This window comes from Symphalangus syndactylus, chromosome 2 (genome assembly GCF_028878055.3).
Source record: "Symphalangus syndactylus isolate Jambi chromosome 2, NHGRI_mSymSyn1-v2.1_pri, whole genome shotgun sequence".
NCBI classification, from domain to species: Eukaryota; Metazoa; Chordata; class Mammalia; order Primates; family Hylobatidae; genus Symphalangus; species Symphalangus syndactylus.
Genome location: NC_072424.2, coordinates 138,257,550 through 138,278,206, shown reverse-complemented (window position 1 = coordinate 138,278,206; position 20,657 = coordinate 138,257,550). Strand labels below are relative to the sequence as shown.

The 20,657-nt window shown below is 40.7% G+C and overlaps 1 protein-coding gene and 1 long non-coding RNA gene across 2 annotated transcripts in view; one reads left to right on the top strand and one right to left on the bottom strand.

The window, feature by feature from the left end:
- Positions 1–17,189, top strand: part of LOC134733555 (uncharacterized) — a 66,640-nt gene extending 49,451 nt beyond the window's left edge. The window contains exons 2-3 of the long non-coding RNA XR_010117129.1: positions 16,188–16,325; positions 17,130–17,189. This is a non-coding gene — a long non-coding RNA (uncharacterized lncRNA). The remainder of the gene's footprint in view (positions 1–16,187; positions 16,326–17,129) is intronic.
- Positions 1–20,657, bottom strand: part of SLC22A3 (solute carrier family 22 member 3) — a 106,183-nt gene that overhangs the window by 47,521 nt on the left and 38,005 nt on the right. The window contains exon 2 of the mRNA XM_055268913.2: positions 6,457–6,560. Coding sequence (XP_055124888.1) covers positions 6,457–6,560 — 104 coding nt within the window. The remainder of the gene's footprint in view (positions 1–6,456; positions 6,561–20,657) is intronic.

The window sequence follows — 20,657 nt, the reverse complement described above, 5'->3', positions numbered from 1 at the left end:
CTCTCCATTTATTTAGATCATCTCTAATTTCTTTCATTAGAGTTTTGCACTTTTCCTTACATAAATCTTGTACATATGTTGTTAGATTTATATCTAAGTGTTGTGTATTCTTGTGGTGCTAATGTAAATGGCATTATGTGTTTAAATTCAAATCCTAATTGTTTATTGTTGGTACATAGGAAAGTAGTTGACTTTTGTGTATTAGCCTTGTACCCTGCAACTTTACTATACTCACTTATTAGTTTCAGGAGTTTTTTGTTGTTGTTGTTGTTAATTCTTTTGATTTTCTACATAGACAATCATGACATCTGTGAATGAAGACAGTTTTTATTTCTTCCTTCCCAATCAGTATACATGTTATTTTCTTTACTTGTCTTATTTATTGTATTAGCGAGGGCTTCCAGCATGGCATTGAAAAGAAGTTATTAGAGATGACATATTTGCCTTATTTCTGATCTTAGTGAGAAAGCTTCTATACAGTTTATCGTCATTAAGTATGATGTTAACTGTAGTTTTTTTCATAGACATTCCTTATCAAGTTGAGGAAGTTCCCCTATATTTCTAGTTTACTGAGAGCTTTTTTCATATATAGATGTTGGACTTTGACAAATATTTTTTCTGTATCTATTGATATGATCATGTCATTTTTTCTTCCTTAGTTTGTCGATGTGATGGATGACATTAATTGACTTTAGAATGCGGAACCAGTTTTACATACTTGGGATACTACACACTTGGTATGCTACAGTATTTGGTTGTGGTGTATAATTTTTTTATACACTATTGGATTCTACTTGCAAATTTTTGTTGTGGATTTTTGCACTTATCTTCATGAGATATATTAGTCTGTAGTTTTCTTTTGTTGTAATGTCTGTCCAATTTAGGTATTAATGTAATGCTGGTCTCAGAATAAATTAGAAAGCAATCCCTCTACTTCTATCTTTGGAAAGAGCTTTTAGGGAATTGGTAGAGTTTCTTCCCTAAACGTTTGGCAAATTCACCTGTGAACCCATCTGGGCCTGGTGCTTCCTGTTTTGAAAAGTAATTAACTATTGATTCAATTTGTTTAATAGATATAGCCCTATTCAGATTGTCTATATAATCTTGGGTGAGTTTTGGCAGATTGTAATCTTTCAAGGAATTGGTCCATTTTATGTAGGTTATCAAATTTGTGAACACAGAGTGTTCATAGTATTTCTTTATTATCCTATTAATGTCCATGGGATCCGTCAAAATGTCCCCTCTTTTATTTCTAATATTAGTAATTTATGTCTTCAACCTCTCTCTGTCCTCTTTCTTTTTTCTTAGTCTGACTGGAGGCTTATTGATTTTTTTTTTATCTTTTCAAATAACCGGCTTTTGGCTTTATTTTCTCCATTGATTTCCTGTTTTTAATTTTATTGATTTCTGCTCCAATTTGTATTTTTTTTTCTTCTACTTGCCTTGGGTTTAATTTGCTCTTCTCCAGTTTCCTAAGGTGAAAGCTTAGATTATTGATTTTATATATTTCCTCTTTTCTAATATATGTATTCAATGCTATAAATTTCCCTTTAAACATTGTTTTCGTTGCATTCCAAAAGTCTTCAGTGTTCTCATTTTCATTTTGTTTAATATACTTTTTAATTACTCTTGAGATTTCTTCTTTGACCTATGTGTTACTAGAGATGTGTGTTGTTTCATCCCCAAGTATTTGGGGATTTTCCATCTATCCTTCTGTTATGAATTTCTAGTTTAATTCCACTATGTTCTAGGAGCAGACACTATAATTTTTATTTCTTCAAATTTGCTAATATACGTTTTATGGCCCAGAATGTGATTTATCTTGAATATTGCATGTGAATATTTCATGAGAACTTGAAAAAAAATGTTAAGTCTGCTGTTGTTAGATAAGGTTGTCTAAAGATGAAAATTATATACAGTTGATTGATGATGCTGTTGAGTTCAATTATATCTTTAAAGGTTTTTTACCTGTTGAATCTGACCATTTCCAACAAAGGGATGTTGAAGTCTCCAGTGAAATCGTGGATTAATCGATTTCTCATTCCAGTTTTATCACAGTTTTTGCCTCTTATAATTTTGTGCTTTGCTACTAGACATATAGATATTAAGGATTATTGGCTTCTTGGAGAATTGACCCCTTTATCATTATATAATGCCCATTTTTATCCTTGATAACTTTCCTTCCTCTGAAGTCTGCTCTGCTGATAATAGTATAGCTACTTCTGCTTTACTTTGATTACTGCTATCATGGTATAGTTTTCTCCATCCATTTACTATTAGTGTATATGTGTCTTTATATTGAAAGTGGATTTCTTGTAGACAACATATATGGTTGGGTCTTGTTTGTTGATCCACTGTGAAAATCTGTCTTTTAGTTGGTGCATTTAGACCATCTTACATTTAAAGTGAGTATTGACATGGTTGGATTAATGTCTACCATATTCGTTATCATCGTCTATTTGTTTCCCTTATTTTTTATTCTTATGTTTGTATTCCACACTTTTTCCCAGCTTTTGTGGTTTCATTGAACAGCAGTTTATAGGATTCCACATTTTCTTCATTTTTAGCATATCAGTCATGCTTTTTTTAAAAAAATCTTTTTTTAGTAGTTGCTTTAGAGTTTACAATATATATTTACAACTAATTCAAATCCACTTTCAAATAACACTGTATCATTTCATGAGTAGTATGAGTACCTTATAACAAAAAATACTCTATATATGCTTATGTATGCTTATATATATAAACATACACAACCAAACACATTGTTGCTATTATTATTTTGAATAAACTATTATCTGTTAGATCAAGTGAGAATACTCAACTGATCTAAGAGATAATAGTTTATTCACTTATTCCTCTCCAATGCCTTTCCTTTATGTAGATCTGGATTTCTAACCTAGATCATTTTCATTCTCTCTAAATAATTTCTTTTAATATTTATTACAAGGCATCAAATTCTCTCAATTTTTGTCTAACAAAGTCTTCATTTCTCCTTCACTTTTAAATGATAACTTTGCACAGTATAGAATTCTAGATTGGATTTTTTTTCTTGACACTTTAAGTATTCCACTTTCTTCTTGCTTACCTGGTTTCTGAAAAGAAGTAGGATGTAATTTTTATCATTGCTCTTTTACTATAGTAAGACATTATCCCCCCACTCTTCTTTCAGAATTTTTCCTTTGTCTTTGTCTTTCTGTAGTTTGACTATGATATAACTAGGTATACTTTTTTATGTTTATCTTGCTTGATTTTCTTTGAGTTTCCTGGATCTGTGGTGTCTGACATTAATTTTGAAAAATTCTCAGTCATTATTGTTTAAAATATTTTTTCTATTTCTCTCTCTCTTCTCCTTTTGGTATTCCTATTACACAAATATTATATCTTTTGTAATTGTCCCACAGTTATTGAACATTCTGTTCTGCTTTTTCATGTGGTTGTTATTGTGTGTGTGTGGGTTTTTTTTTTTTTTTTCAATTTTGGAGGTTTCTATTGGGATATCCTCAAGGCCAGAGATTCTTTCAGCTATGCCCAATCTCCTAATAAGCCCAGTAACAACATTTTTCATTTCTGTTACAGTGTTTTTGATCTCTAGCATTTCATTTGGTTTCTTTTTTTAGAATTCCCATCCCTCTACTTACATAGCCCATCTGTTCTTGCATGCTACTTTATGCATCAGACTTCTTGGCATAGTTGTTTTACATTCTTAGCCTGATCATTCCAACATCCCTGCCACATCTGAATTTAGTTCTGATGTTTGCTCTGTCTCTTCAACTGTGTGTGTGTGTGTGTGTGTGTGTGTGTGTGTGTGTGTGTGTGTGTTTTGGCTTTTAGTATGTCTTGTAATTTTTTCTTGATAGGTGGACATGGTGTACTGGGTAAACGGAACTGCTATAAATAGACCTTTAGTAATGTGGTGGTGAGGTGTTGGGGGAGGGAAGGCATTCTGTGGTTCTATGAGTAGTTCTCAGTCTTTTAGTGCACCTATGTCTCTAAACGGTGAACTTCACAAGTGCTTCTCTATCCCTCTCCTCTGAACTAGGGGAGAAAGGCTGGAGGGGGCTGGAGCTGGGTATTTCCCTTCTTCCAAGTTGAAAGCTAGAGGAGGCTAGAATTTGGTGTTTCTCTTTCTCCACTTGGAAGGCTAGAAGGGGCTGGAGTTAGTATTTCCCTTTCCCCAGATCAATGAGGCTCTCAGAAAACCCCAGAAGATTAGGCTCTGGTTAAACATCTTCTCCTGAGGGCAGACATTGTTAAGAACAATATTCTGGCATATTTCAAAATTGTTCCTTTTCCCCTCTGGCTGCTAGAGCATGAGGGATTTTCCTTAATATTTACCTTTAGAACCTTGTAGAGCTTCAGGTGGCAAAAAAAAAAAAAAAAAAAAGAATCACAAAAGCTTGGGCCCTCCTTTGAGTGAGTCCCTCTAGAGTTTTTAATCCTCCAGGCCATCCACACTGATCCTCCAGGAATTCATCAATTACAGTTCATGTTTATCTTCCCTGGCTCTCTCAAGGAGGTTTCTGCGCCTGTGTTATGATTGTCTGTATTCTCCTGCCTTTCTATTTAGTGGGGCTGGGGGTGCGGGGTGGTGCTGAAGGCAGCAGTTTACCTTGTAATCTCACTTCTCTTATGGATCTGAGAAGAATTATTGATTTTTCAGTTTGTTCAGCATTTTACTTGTTGTCAAGACTGAGTGGCAAATTCTAAGCTCCTTATATGCTGAACAGGAAACCAGAAGCCCCAATCTAGATTTTTAAATTCACTTTCCACCCTTCCTACACTGTACTCTCATTGACAAATGGCCTATTATTTCTTGTTCTTCCTTCACATATATAAATCATGGATATGGAGGAAGAGAAGAACATTCGTTCGTTCATTAGACATAGCACATTTCAGTCAAATCATCTCTTGTCCCCACGGATGCCCCCTCAAATGCAGGAGGCAGAGTTATTCATGGCTCTTCTTTTTCCCAGGTCTGGCCCCTCCCCCACAAGACAGCATGTCCTATATGAGGACAGATGCTCAATCACTTATGAGAATACAGGTAGGGGAAATTCCCCACTTTAGTAAAGTTAATTTAGTTTGGAGATATGGTTATTGACTGAGTAAGAGAAAAAAAAGCACAGATGAAGCAAAACCTAATATCTAAATTAGAAAGAGTAAAAACAAAAAATAAATAAATATTTAAACTGCACAGTTCCAAATTGTAGCCAGCAAAAAAAGAGTGGCATGTGGGGGAAATTAGGAAAGGAAAGATGAAGCTTGAAAGGGCTAGAAGTAGAACAGGAGAAAAGGACATCGATAAAAAGAAGAAAAAGGGGAAAGGGCATCACACATGAAAGGATCCAGCAGAAACTCACATGCAAAGGGCAGCTGTGGAGAGGGTGAGAGAGAAACATGAAAAAGAAAGAAAAAGTGACAGAAAATGAAACCCAAGGCTCTACCCATTTTGAAGCACTGGTCTGATTAAACTCAGATCTTCAATTGGCTACAGGATATGGGGCCTTTTGTTGTTCTATTAGCTAATTAATTGCGGTTTGCAGTTCTCTAAAAGGTACACTTAGTATCACCCACTGAATGGTACAGTCACAAGAACCCACCATGGGCTGGGCTGGATTAACCAGAACAATATTAGGCCAGATATGGCCATGAGTCAGAGATTGATAAACCAGAACAATATTAGGCCAGATACGGCCATGAGTCAGCGATTCCCAGTCTATACTCCTATTACTCCTGCTAAGGGGGATAGAGAGGAATATTAAATTACTGCAAGTATTTTCATAGTTAGAATTGGGATAAAAATAGAGTTAAACATGAATACAATAGCTAGTATCAATAATGTTAAGGAAGAAGAATATTTAAATAGAAAGCATGATGTCTTGAATATACACACTCACCATGCCTGCCATTGGGCAGTTGCATTTATGAATACAAAATAATAGAAAAAAACTCCTTTAATGATTTTTGGAAAAATGTTTTTTTTTTTTTCACAGAGTTTTACATTTGTAGAATAAAATACAAGGATTTCTTTAAAAAAAAATTAGGTGAAACAAATTTGGAATAGGCCGATCTTATGACTAAATTAATAAAACCACAATCAGTAAGCTGTTACTGAAGCACATCGAATTGATTGATTCTGTAGTATTCAGCACAACAGTGCATCAACCCAGTCATGATGTTCCTGCTTTGGAGGTCTGTGTTTCCATTCTGATGCTCTCAGACCTACTGGGAACAGCCTCAGACCTTTGTGAAGTTCAAGGAATAAGGAGATGAAGTTTGAGAAGAAAAGAATTAGTCAAACCAACCAAGTGTGGATGTCATGAATGATGGAATCAAGAATTGCTTGCGAATTTAGCAAAAATATTGTTTTAATAGTTAACATAAAACATTTTTCTCCCTGTATTAATGCATGGTATTATAGTGACATAAAATGGCTGTCACATTGGTACCTACCTGTCTGCTGCATAGCCTAAGGTGAATGCTCCAGTCAGGAAGCCGAGGTTCAGGATGGCTTGGCTGAGGTCCAGCATCCACGCATTGACACAGACAAGGTCAAACTGAGAAAACAAAGAAAACACACATGGAGACATGCCGAACGCAGATCTTCAAAACACCTTATCTTTTGTATAGATCAATGATCTGTAAACATTTTTGCTCATATACTCCTTAAATAAATTTTGAAAATGTATCACATGCGTATGTTTACATTAACACATAAATATTTTTGTCAGTTTAAATAACTGAAAAGGATGTAATTTTCAGTATACTATGTTGTTATAACATCTTTTTTGTTTGTTTGTTTGTTTTTTGAGATGGAGTCTCGCTCTGTCACCAGGCTGGAGTGTAGTGAGCGATCTCTGCTTACTGCAACCTCTGCCTCTCGGGTTCAAGCCATTCTCCTGCCTCAGCCTCCTGAGTAGCTGGGACTACAAGTGTGCGCCACCACACCCATCTAATTTTTGTATTTTTAGTAGAGATGGGGTTTCACCATGTTGGCCAGAATGGTCTCGATCTCTTGACCTCGTAATCTGCCCACCTCGACCTCCCAAAGTGCTGGGATTATAGGAGTGAGCCACCGCGCCTGGCCAACATCATTCTTTTAAGTGTATTGAATAGAACAGGGGTTCCCAACCACCGAGTCATGGACCTGTACCAGTTTGTGGCCTGTTAGGAACCGGGCCGCACAGAAGGGGGTGAGCAATAGTGGACCACGAGCATTACCGCTCAGAGCGGCATTACATTCTCATAGGAGCGTGAACTCTATTGTGAGCTGTGCGTGAAATCTTGGTCGCGCACTTCCTATGAGAATCTAACTAATGCCTGATGGTCTCAGGTAGAATAGTTTCATCCTGAAACCATCTCCCCCAACACCCCTGACTCCCTCCGTCCATGGAATAATTGTCTTCCACAAAACTGGTCCCTGGTGCCAAAAAGGAAGGGACGGCTGCAACAGAGTATGAATATTATATGCTATCAGGTGTCCAATTGCTATAAACAGACTGTTCTTTAACAGTCTGAAATTTGACATCAATTTTTTTCTCTTTGAGCTCTTATTTTCCTTTCCACAGACTTTTATTCTAATGTAATGTATTTTGTGTAGAAAATGTTTTATAGGTTGTCACCATACTTCTATGTACAATAAGTTACACATATAAATTGACATTTAATTTTTAAAATTTTCCTGTGGCAATAAGTCTCTAAATATTGGATTTTTTCTGCTTGGGTTATAATTACAATTACCTTTAGACCATAATTGATAAAAAATATAAGATGTAATAAATTTTAAGAAATAATTATTATGCAGAAGTAAAATTTTGTTGGAAATGTACGTCTCCATGGCCAGAAAAATGTTAAGCGAGTCTAAGTTTTTCTATTTAGGTCATGAAATCAGTGGATATATTATTTATTACTAGAACGAGTTAGGGCTCAAAATTAATTCTATTTCTGTTTTTCATTTTTATAAATTTATGGGCCAAGAAGATTTTTCCATATAAATAAATCAGTGGGAATGGAGTTTTGTTACAGAAATGTTACTCAATTCTTTAACCACCTTCTCAGCTATATGCCAAGATTCACAGTGATCTATCACCAAATTATTTTTACTTTTTTATTAGCCAGCATGTCATGTAAGTTCTCCTACAGTTCTGCTCTAAGGAAAAAAATGGAAACCATCAGACTTACAAAAAGTCGTTTAATGAAATCTTTAGTCATTTACATTTACTTATAGTTAGCCTTAACATTAAGAAAGTTACTTTCTTAATACTGGAACAATATGTCAAATTGTCCCATTGTTTGATGCCCTGAAGATTTTAAAACTTCAAGTCAATGCCTCAGAGTAAGATGAGAGAGAGGCATGATTAATTTTGCAAAGTGGGAAAAGTACAGTTTTGGGTAGGAACCTGCATCCTTAATAGGGACATGTTCTTCCACAAATTTGTTTTGGGAAACAGTACAAATGTAAGTTGAGGATCTGAAAACTGGCTCCCTTAAAATTATCCAGGCCGACAATTCCTGTGATCATCTTTGCAAATCTCCAAGTGGTATGCTTACCCCAGTTTCATGCTGCAGTCTAACCACTGCATTAGACTCTAGCATGAAGAGAAAATTAATGTGGTTGGAATATGAATTGTGAGGAGTCTCATAAATACATATTCATAAGTAAACTATCATATGTACTTATAAAGTCCAACTTCTTGCCTTGGTTTTACAGCTAATGACCTGTCACCTAAAATAGTTGGAAAAAACTTGGAGGCAATAGTAGTTGGCTTCTCACAGAGTTGCTGAGATGATCGGTCAAGATGTAAGAAGTAAAGAGATTTACGGATATGCATAATAGTTGTAATCACAGTCATTTTAAAGGATTTTTATTATCAATTTTGGTTTTTCAAGGTACAAAAATTTTATTTTGAGTAAACAACTTGATGATTATTTATCTGAAATAATTTCTCATTGGAATTAAGCAGGCAAACAATGTACCTAAAATAAAAGTACATAGAATTTCAGAAAGCAAACAGCGAAATCAAACCACCAGAGGAAATGCAACGTTTGTTTTGGAAAAGCATCAACCAGTGTCAAATATAAAAACCCAAACAGTAGAATTTGCTTCATCCATCTGTACTTCACACAGCTGAGTTAGCTAGCAGAGGGAAACAGTGGTGCTTTTCGTAGATGACATAGCAAGGCCTATCAAGAGCTTGCCTTTTAATACATGTATTCAGCTGCTTTTGAACTATGTGAATTAAAATACCCCCAAAATGTTCTTTAAACCCATAAAATATTCTTTAATATAATACTGATTATCTTCTTGACTGTCACATAAAAGAAATAGTCAAATAGGATTTGTCTTATATTCGATATTTAAATAAGAATCAATTTAAAATAAATACTTCAATGGTTAAAGTGCAGCGATAACACAACATTTTCTAAAGCTTTATGATAGGCATCTGGGCCAGATACTGCCTGCCTTTCTGTGTTTTCTGTACCTCAGGGGACTACATTTCTCAGATTCCTTTACTGGAAGGGTTCTGTGTAGGTTGCACCAGTAGGGAGCTAGCGCAAGATCAGAAGGTAGGAGGGAGGTAGTGGACATTCTGCTTCTGGCTGTGGCAGCAGCTCCAGCTACAATCCTGACAGTGGTGGCTGTGGGAGTCAGCCAGTGCCCCGTGTGCCTGGCCACATGGGGGCAAAGGGATACTGCCCCACAGATGCCAGCTTTGTAATGGCCACCCAACAGGGCAGGGACTGACCACCAAGACACTGCAGGAACTGTCCTTCCTGACCCCTGTCCTCTCCTTCAGCTCTTCCAAAACAGCTCAAATCCTAACCCTTTTATTAAATCCCTCTCTGGTTAAAATACCTAGCCTGGTTTCTGTTTTTGTGACTGGGATCTTGCCATCTTTCAAAAGTAGAAAATAAAGCAACAAACAAATTATGTGTTTCTAAAGAAATGCACACACATCCACACACGCTTGTGTTTCCTGTACAGGGAAAACTGCAGGCCCAAGGACTGAAGGGCTTGATGTTGACTCTTGCTCATAGAGTCAGGGGGCAGACCTCTGCCTCTAGGGGCTGACGCTTCCTAATTAGCTCTCAGCTTGCTGCCTGCCTGCTGATGCAACAGCTCTGGGCCTGTGATGTGTCTTTCGTGTTTAAAGAGAGGTTAGCGGGCATCAAAGCCATGAGCTTCACAGGCTAAGTACTTTTTTCTGATATAAAGTACTAAAAGCTTGTTGTAGTTCCTAGGGAGACCTAAAACCCACCTCTTGTTAATGGGAGATCATTGTGCATCACCAACAATTCACTTAGGTCACTTAAGACGCACATTTATGTCCTTCTCCTAAGCCAATCTATGTAGAACAACTGAGGCGTCTCCTATTTTTTTCAAAGTATACACATGCAAAAACATTAAGCAATTTTAAATGTTCACAAATCCACGTGTACCCATTCTGTTACTTATTAATCTTCAAAATCACTTTTACACAAAGAAAATAATGCCTTTTGGCATGAGCAGAAAGTCAGTCTGATAAAAGACTCAAACAACTGTTGGTGTAATGTAAGGACAACATTGCTTCATTTTGCAGAAAGCCTGAGAAACTGTAGCCAAATGAGAAACTTTTGAAGAGTTTCCAAGTGAAGGTTTTTCTTAGCTTTTGTTCTTTGTTAAAATCCAAACAGACATTATGTTAATTTCAGTTGTAATGATGAAATGCTGGGGCAAGTAATTATTAGATATATGCTAAAGTTGTCATTTCTAAATTATCCTTAAAACAAGAGCAACAAAACATCTCCCATTTACAAAGGTCAAAGGTAAGAAGTAAGGTAGAAAATAATGCAAGTATTCAAAAGGCTTGGAAACTCAGGAGAGGGGCCTCATTTGCCTCTCAGACCATAGGGAATGGACCCAGGTGACCATCAGCTGGATTTTTCCACTGGGTTCTAGGTTAGCCCTCTTGAACAAATTCTCACTTAAGAGATTCTAAGATTAGACGATATCGCAGTATTTTACTTTAGTTATGAGCCATCGGAAATAGCACTCATTTGCGGTGTGCATTGTTCTAGGAGAAAGGAAAGTCTCTGAAGTCAAATTACAATATCTATGTGCTTCTGTTTTAATTTTCTAGGGATGAGTTGTCAATGGAACCTTTCCTAATCAGCTCTTAGCTTGAAATCAGGAGTCATTAAACTCTTCATCAGTATTAATAATAATAATAATAATCACTGACAGTGTCAGGTGTGGTGTGCTCCTGGCTACATTTTGCACTGGCCAAAACAATGACATGTGGACCTCCATGGGCAACTTCCATTTTTAATCAACCACACAGTACCATAACAGAGCCTAATAATGACTAAAAATCATAGTAATCTTAAATAATAATTTGGTTTGGGTTTCCATGAGGAAAAAGGATGTCATTATTAATTCAGGTCACCATGAAAAAATTTTAACATGATCTGATGGCACTATTTGGGCACCTTCATTTAATGTCAAAAAGTTAACACTTCTTACACTGCAGGTATAAAAAGTAATTATCAGGTATGTTGGAGATCACTCCAATTTGGTTTGCTTGGCATTATGCCGACAAGTCTGGGAGGAATACCAGGGATGTGCACACCTTGTTTCTGCCCCTGGGAGGAACTTGTTATATAGTTTGGGAGCCAAGGTCAATTTATGTGAAGCAAATGTAGAGCAGCTGAGATCTAAACAGAATGGAATCGACTGAATGTAAGATAACTTCAGACAAAGAAATGGCCCGTGGAGGCAAGAGCAGCTGGAGACTTGAAGAAGGTGGGACCAGAGCAGGTCCCACAATGAGCTGGATTTAGACAGAAATCAAAGGAAAAAGAAGGGCACTGAAGACAAGATGAGGAGCAGGCACAGCCACAGAGACAGAAACGCGGGTGCCAACAAGGTTCTGCCTGGCACGTGGCTGGGAAGTACACTGTTTTAAGCTGGGCAGCTGCTTCTCCCCATCCCACCTTTGATGGGGAAGGGAGTGTGGGTCCAGGGCCAAGACAGGAAACCAGGGGATCTGCAATGATTGCCCAGAATGGGGTGATTTAGTTTAATGCAGAGGCATCATTATGAGATACAGACTCTTAGATCCACACTTGTCATAGAAGCTGTTCTCCAAGGTTCACCACTACAAGGCTTTACTGTAGGTTAGGCAGCTAAGCTTCGAAATAGGATGGAGAGATGTCTTTTAAATGCATCGCTTTTTGTCTAAACTTGTGAAATTGGGAGACATAAAAGTATTAAATCTGTTTGAGTAATAATTTCTGTCATTTATTAACTTCTGCCCTTGGTGACTCATCCTCAGGTTGTACAAGCTACATATGATATGTCAGCCCCTCTCTGTCCAGGCTGTTTTATTTCTTTGTAGTGAAGGCTTGCAGTTACGCATCTTAAAATGTTTACGATTTCTCTAAATAACTGAGACTGTCTAAAGACGAGAAGAAGATGAAAGGTTCTAAATATGTGCAGGGTTCTCTTGGCAAAGATGAGTCCTAGTTCTGGAGCCAGACAGCCTGGATGTCTTGACTTGGCTGCTCCCAGCTTTGTGTCCTCTGGCGATTTTCCAGCGTTGTTGACCCTTGTGTTCCTATCTGTAAGATGAAGAGCTGGAATGATGAGTCATTGGTATAATATACATAAAGTACTCAGCCCAGTGCCTGAGACATAGTAACCGTCCAATAAATGTTACCAATTGCATTATAATCAGTGATATAATACTGATGATAATAACATATATATATGTAATTACTTGAGGTAAACGAAAAAAATGCCTGAGCCCAACTCCAGTCCAATTAAATAGGATCTAGTCTAATATGCAGTTGATATAGAGGTTATCAACTATTTACCTGCTGGAAGATAGTTAATTTCAGCATATTTTATAGGATTAGCATCCCCCGCCGTCAACACCCTACATTTTATGTCTACCTGAAACCTCAGAATTTGACCTTTGGAAATAGTGTCTTTGCAGAAGTAATGAGTTAAGATGAAATCATGCTGCATCAGAGCGGGCCCTAGTCCAATGACAGGTATCCTTTGAAGAAGAGAAAACAGAGACACAGCCACATACCAGAAAAAGGCCATATGAAGCCAGAGACAGAGATTGGGGTGATGCATCTACCAGCCAAAGAGTGCCAAGGACTGGCAGCAGTGCTGGAGCCGGGAAAGAGGCATGGAACAGGCCCTCTCCTAGAGCGCAAGAGACAGCATGGTCCTGTGCACATCTTGACTTTGGACTTCTGGCCTCCAGAACCAGGAGCGAATGAATTTCTATTTTCTGAAACCACCCAGTTTCTGATATATTGTTTCATCAGCCCTAGGAAACGAATACTCCTATCAGTTGTGCATAAAACCAAGCATTACTAAAACAACAAGGAAGATAGCTCTCTCTTCTGCGTCCTCACTCCTTGGAATTCAGGGAAGAGCTTTGTGCTGGGTCCTGGTCCACACAGCTGCATCTCCCTGGTGGCTCACTCATCTCATTCCCCAGTTGCAGCCCCCTGGAGAGAGTGCACATCTTTTTCCCACCTCTCAGGTGTCAGCCTGGACCCTCAAGATACTGGCTTCCCAAGCAGAGAGGACCTGACAGCCTAGCTGTGATGGGACTGTCTCTCAGGACAGACTCTGACCAGTAAAAGATGGAACACAGGAGAAGAGGGAGCCCAACCCCCTCCATGGCTGCTCTGAGACACAGATGTTTCACTAGGCTTTGCAGAGCTCCCTGGGGAATGAGGCCAGTGCCTTGGCTGTGGAGTTGTGGCTGGCTTGGGGTTCCTCACTCTGAATTGCTCTCCCTCTTTCCTGCCACTCTTCCTTTCCCCCCCTCTTCCTTCCCTAGGACGGCAGCCCTTGATTAAGAATTAATATATAAGCTTTTGCCCCAGGCTCTGATTTTTAGGCCACTCAGGCTAAGGAGTGCTTAACAAGTGGATCAAAGCCATCTGCACAGGGCTAGTCTATTTTAAATTCATGCTTCCACATTTTGGAGGAGTCTGTTTAAAAAAGTATACATTATAAGTGGGGATTAATTAGTTCTAAGTTAATCAAAGGCACAAATACTTGGCACTCCTAGCTACTGTTTTTCATGAACTAAACATCTTGAGTCACCGCATTGATTTAATGCAATTCCATCCAAAAGGATGAGACCCACACAGAGTCCCACCCAAGGCCAACCACATTAGACTTCACTATACAGACTCTGCCCCATCCCTGCTGGAGCCAGTGCTGACCAGGTTCAACACAGTCTCCAAGTCTGTCAGCCCAACCAGCAGGTCCTGTCGCCTGGATGGGTTTTGTTGCTCTCAGCCCTGTAGCCATAAACCTGGCACTACCAGGGTTTCCCTTCCACAAAGACAGAACAGTGCTAAGCCAGGGCATGAGTTAAGAGCTGAAATTGCAGCCTTGCTCTGACCAGCTGGGTGTAGTATCATCAACACTGGGAGTACAAATGGTCAAGAAGGGACCAATCTCTGACCTGCTCTACCCATGGGCTAGGAGGAGAGACGTGTCACAGAGTCAAGTGGACATGCCATGGCTGCACATCAGGGCACAGTGACAGTTGCCTGACACTCCTTACTTGCTCCAGTGCAGTGGCAGGACTGAATTTTGGAGAATCACCCTCCCCACTGTGAACAAGAACAGAGCCCTGTCAATTAAGGTGCTTGGCCATCCTTTGCCGTGGCCTCCCACATGGCCACGTTGGATTATTCCAAGGACTGGCTGACAGAATTGATGTTTTCCTACTTGGTACTTGATAGACTCTCCATAAATATTTGTTCATTGATTGGCTCAGTCAGTTGGATATTCCAAGGAACTGGCACAAGACTGATATTAAATACAAGACAAACAAATGGCTCATGATTAAGGGCCAATTCTATGGAAAAATCAGGTCACACAACTTTTTAATCAAGTGAGATGATCAGCCTTCTATACGAGACATTTCATCATCATGTCACCTGACCATGAGTGTTCTGGAAAGATGACTAAATTGGATGCTCTAACCAGTGACTATCTAATACATTCACGTCTTTAGGAGCCCAAGAGGGGAGTCTTGCCCTTGGCTTCGCTCTTTGGTTGGGGTAACTGACAGCCAGTGGCCTGCAGCTCCAGTTGTCTGGATTCTTGCATTTCCTAACGCCGGTCTCCTACCTGCCCAAGCAGGCCATGACTTAGCAGCTGATGCACAATGCAGCTTTGGGGTAATCCTTTCTCTGTTCCTTTACTCTCTAATAAAGAACCACAATCAGGTAACATCTCTATTTTCATCATACTTATTCTTGTTGCAGATAATTGCTGTTAGCTTCTTAAGCTGATTCCTGTAAAGTTTATTTGTAAGAAAATAAAAATAGTGAATAAGGTGGTGTATAGAACAGTCCCAAAGGGAAAAATGACTAAATTCAGAAGCACAATATAGACAGGCAACTTAATGGGGACTGGACTCATAATAAGAGGCATTTCTATGAGCATTTTACAGAAATATTTTTTTTTTACCATAAAATAAGCAATTACAGTAGAGATTGAGAAACATGCAGCAACTTAGTAAATCATTATTTTCAAAAGGAGAGCTCATGACTTCACACAGTGTTCTTAAAGTGTGGTCCCTGGTCCAGCAGCAACAGCATCATCTGGGAACTTAGAAATGCAAATTCTTGGGATCTACCTTGGACACACTGACTCAAAATTTCTAGGGGTGGGTCCCAAAAATCTGTGTTTGAGTATAGTGCATCTGTTTTCTATTGCTATATAACAAATTACCACCAACTTAGTGAATTAGAATAACACATATTCATGATCACATGGTGCTGTAGGTCAGAAGGCTGGGGGAGGCTCAGCTGTTCTCCCTGTTAGTGTCTCCCACGCAAGGAGTCAGGGGCAGGCTCAACTCCATCTGGGCTCTGGGGAGGAATCTGCCTCCCAGCTCATCCGGGACATTCACAGAATCCCAGTCCTTGTGGTTGTGGGACTGAGACCCCCGTTTTCTTGCTGGTTGAGGCTGGGAGTACAGAAACAAGGTCATGCCCATAATAAAAGGAATTAGAATTCATTTCCAGATTATAATCCAGGTCATAGACATTACCTCCAGGACAAGGATGAAATGCACATGCTATTATGGGAAGATACTAGGAGAACTATTAACTGAGCACATTTCTGGATTTTTGTTTTTTGTTTTCTTTACTAGTTTTTACCTTGGAAAATACTGACAGCATTTCTGAAGATACGAGATCCAAAGTCTGATGAGGCTGGCAAACAGAGAGTCTAGGGCAGCATTTCCTAAGGTGACGCCTATTAACACTACTCCCCTGAGGCCTCCAAAAACGTGAGTGGAGACCATCATACATAAGTATAATGTCTAGGATAACCCTTCTGAATGCAGACCTTCTAATACATTGGCATTTTAAGGTTCTGACAAGTCCTGTAGCAAAGAAATCTTTTTGCCTAAGCTGAGATTGTGTCTACATGTATTTCCTTGGGAGCCCCTCTTGCTGTGGGGTATTGTAAATACTGCTCAGGCGTGTGGCAGTGATAACTGTAAAGCCAGAAGCAGGCTTTGGGAGAAAACTGGGGGTCAGACTCCTGCTCACTTACAGGCAGTGAGAAGAGTTTGTCTTTGGCCTCCTTCCCTCTGTCCGATGCTCCTCCCCTACCACTCTTTCTTCACTCATTTGCTTTCCTCTGCCAACCTGCAACCTACAGAAAGCAAAGTTGGGCTGGGCCTGTTTATGCATCTTCCCAGGTTTTCCTGGCTCCATATGCCCCTGGCCTTGGCAACTTGCTATGTGGGTGCTTGGGCAGTTGCCACCAAAGTCTGTGTCCTGACCTGTCAGCTGTCTGTCTTCCCGAGAGGTTAAGAGCTGGGCCTGGGCATGGCTGCCTTGATGCCATGTGCAGGAGGCACAGCAGCTCCAGTGCCCATCCCTGCTGGAGGAGGGTGGTACCCACCCCTGCTGGAGGAGGACCCCTCCTGCAGTGCTTGGAGCAGGGATCTGGCTGTCCTGGTGGCTGCATGACCATGAGATGGCCAGGCAGCCTGGGAAGTGTGCAGTGTGACCATCAAGATGAGAAACAGGAAAGAGCCAGAAGGTCCATTCCAGATGCATTACTCTCTCCATCCTCTCCACAGACTCTAGTCCCATGAGAGGCTCCAAAGCAACAGCAACAATGACACCATGCCTTGGGGTAAGTGCTGTGCATGCCTGCCGACCTCTGCCCTTCTTGGAGAGCAGGTGCCCTGGCTCCGCCAGCCCTTGGAAGACCTCTGTGCTGCTGGGTGATAGCAGCTGCTCTATGCATGGGATCTGGAGGGCTCTGTGGGGACCCCCATGTGTCCACCTTCCTGCCCACTCTGCCCCACTCCCCTTCCCTCACTCTGCCCACCTGGGCCTATACTTCCCCTTCCCACAGCAACCTAGCAGAAGCTTTGCTTCTCCATGTGTTTTCTGAGAAATCTGGGCTATGGAAAGATACAGGCAAACTTTATAAGATTTTCTCAAATGAGGACAAAAGACTTAAAGATAATCTCACTCAAAGAGATATCCTAAAAACCAAGAACTGCACTTGAAGAATGCAATTGGGGATAAAGCCATAAATACCCTGCAGTGCCACAACCTTTCCTCTTCGAATATTCCCTTCTATTTCCCCTTCCTTCACCTAACCATGGAGGGGAAAGGGCAGGCTTCAGAAAACAGAAAAGACAGGCGGAAAACAGAGAGTGAGATATACGGGTGGAAGTATAAGGAGCTGGAGGCAAAAGCAAAAGCCCCAAAGGCAGCAAGACCCCAAGAGGCTCCTTCATGTGCGCAGGTGCACGGGCCATGCCCTGCTCTGCAGAAGGTGCAGGTGGAAAAAGCCATACCATTGGCAGTCCACATTCATCTCCAGGGGCCTGGATTCAAACAGTTGAGAGACACTGCTATGCACAATAACAAAATAAGACATAAGAAATAACCTTGGCTTCCAATTCCTAAAGGTCACTGAGTCACAGATTTATGGATTCCTCTCTCTCCCCATTCCAATTGAAAGGACCCAACCAATACATTAACACAAATTCCAAGCCACAGATAGAAATTAGAGAATGGTCATGCCCACAGACTCAATACTTGGGGAAGTTTTGACCGAGAGCAGAGCAGGCAGGAGCCACGTCATCTGTCCCAGGCAAGAGAGCCTGCGAGGGAGGTAAGCAAGGATTTATGGCTCCCTTTTTCTGTTCCCCTTCACTAACAGCTCCTGCACTTGCTGGAAGGCAGAGGAAGGCTGCAGGGAGGATTCTGGGGTCCAGTTGTGCACGAGCCCATGGGCTCAGCTGCGCACAGTAGGGCCGAGGAAGCTTGGCCCTGGGTGCAGGTGTGTGTTGAGGGACTGGAGGCCACGGGGCAGACAGTACAGAGGTCAGAGGGGCTGAGCACCTGAAAGGAGGGCTTACCTCCTTCCCTAACTGTCTTGTTCAGCCCCATCAAACTCTCACAAGGAAGAGTGGCCAGAGCTCCTGAACCCTTGGGTATCTCCCCCTGAGCCCCGCCAACCAGAAAAAATACAGTAACTGGGAAGTGAAAGAATTGAACAAGGCACTGTGTCTCCCATGACAGAACGCAGGGCACTTGCTACCCCCAACAAACTCTGTCCATCTACAAATATGAGAAGATGCTGGCCAGGCAGGGCAGCAGGGCTCAGCATGATTCTTCAGAAGAGCGGAACTGGAGAAAATGATTCCATGCACAACAGTACACAAGAAACAAGAAGTAACTAAAAACCTGAATTCCTGCTTTCATTGAGACACAAGTCTATTGCATTGATAAAATGAGAGCAATTAATCTTGAAAAAGGAGCATCCTGCAAAAAGGAATCATTGGAGATGAAAATTATAACTGCTGAACTTAAGAACACTGGGAGGCAGGGAGCTGCACACCGGCAGCTGGAGGAGAGTGAGCAGGACCTGGAGCGCTGGTTTGATAAATGCACCAGGAACCTGAGAGCACAAGCCACAGAGGAGGAGCCTGTGAGACAAGAAGAGGAGCCCAGAGAAAGCCCATTGTGCGGAGCCTGCTTTCCCTGCATGGGAAAGAGGGGAGCAGAGACATGATGAGGCACACAGATAAAGTCTACTGTGTGGAGATGGCTTCCCCTGGGTGGGAAGGAGGGGAGCGGAGACACAGTGAGGCCAGCAGAGAAATTCTGAGGGTGGAAGGAAGGTGGGAGTCGAGCAGCAGGTCATGGAGGGAGCACTTAGATCCCCTTCCCACCCAGCCTCCCAGACCCCTGGGGCTGCTTGGGGGAACCGGAGATCTGGGGATCTGGATGCTCCTCTTAAAGCTTGCAGCACTATTCACAATAGCAAAGACTTGGAACCAACCCAAATGTCCAAAAACGATAGACTGGATTAAGAAAATGTGGCGCATATACACCATGGAATACTATGCAGCCATAAAAAATGATGAGTTCATGTCCTTTGTAGGGACATGGATGAAACTGGAAATCATCATTCTCAGTAAACTATCACAAGGACAAAAAACCAAACACCGCATGTTCTCACTCATAGGTGGGAATTGAACAATGAGAACACATGGACACAGGAAGGGGAACATCACACTCCGGGGACTGTTGTGGGGTGGGAGGAGGGGGGAGGGATAGCATTAGGAGATACACCTAATGCTAAATGACAAGTTAATGGGTGCAGCACACCAACATGGCACATGGGTACATATGTAACAAACCTGCACATTGTGCACATGTACCCTAAAACTTAAAGTACAATAAAAAAAAAAAAAAAGCTTGCACGATTCTCTTGTGTTCAGCCCCACTGGCTTCCCTGGCTTAGAAACACCTGAGTCTTTCCTGGTCTCTAAGGTGCGAGTTGCCCCTCCCTGAATGCTCCTGTCTCCCGCCTTCCTCACTCTTAGTGTGAGATTCCAGTTTCTCTGCTGAACTAAGTCAATTATTGTCTATATTTATTGATATGGACTGATATCCGCATTCTGAGTAAAAATTAAAATCAGATTATAAAACTGGGCATATGATTCCATTGGTATAAAACACCCTGAATTTATGTATATACAATCATTCTCAGGAGATGACCATAATCTGGGGATTCATTCTAGGACCCTCCTTGGATACAAAAATCCACAGATGTTTAAGTCCCTGATATAAAAGATATAGTATTTGAGCCAGGCGTGGTGACTCACTTTGGGAGGCCGAGGCGGGCAGATCACCCAAGGTCAGGAGTTTGAGATCAGCCTAGCCAACATGGGAAAACCACATCTCTACTAAAAATAAAAGAATTAGCTGGTCCTGGTTGTGTGCGCCTGTAATCCCAGCTATTCAGGAGGCTGAGGCAGGAGAATTGATTGAACACAGGAGGCAGATGTTGTAGTGAGCTGAGATGGCACCACTGCATTCCAGCCTGGGTGACAGAGCGAGACTCCATCCCCCCCACCAAAACTGATGTAGTATTTGCATATAACCTATGAATATCCTTCCATACACTTTAAATTATTTCTAGATTATTTATAATACCTAATATAACATAGCTATGTAAATAGTTGTTATATTGTATTGGTTTTTATTTATATTATTTTTATTGCTTTTTAAAACATATATTCTATCCATGGTTGGATAAATCTGTGGATGCAGACCCCATGGATAAGGAGGGCAGACTG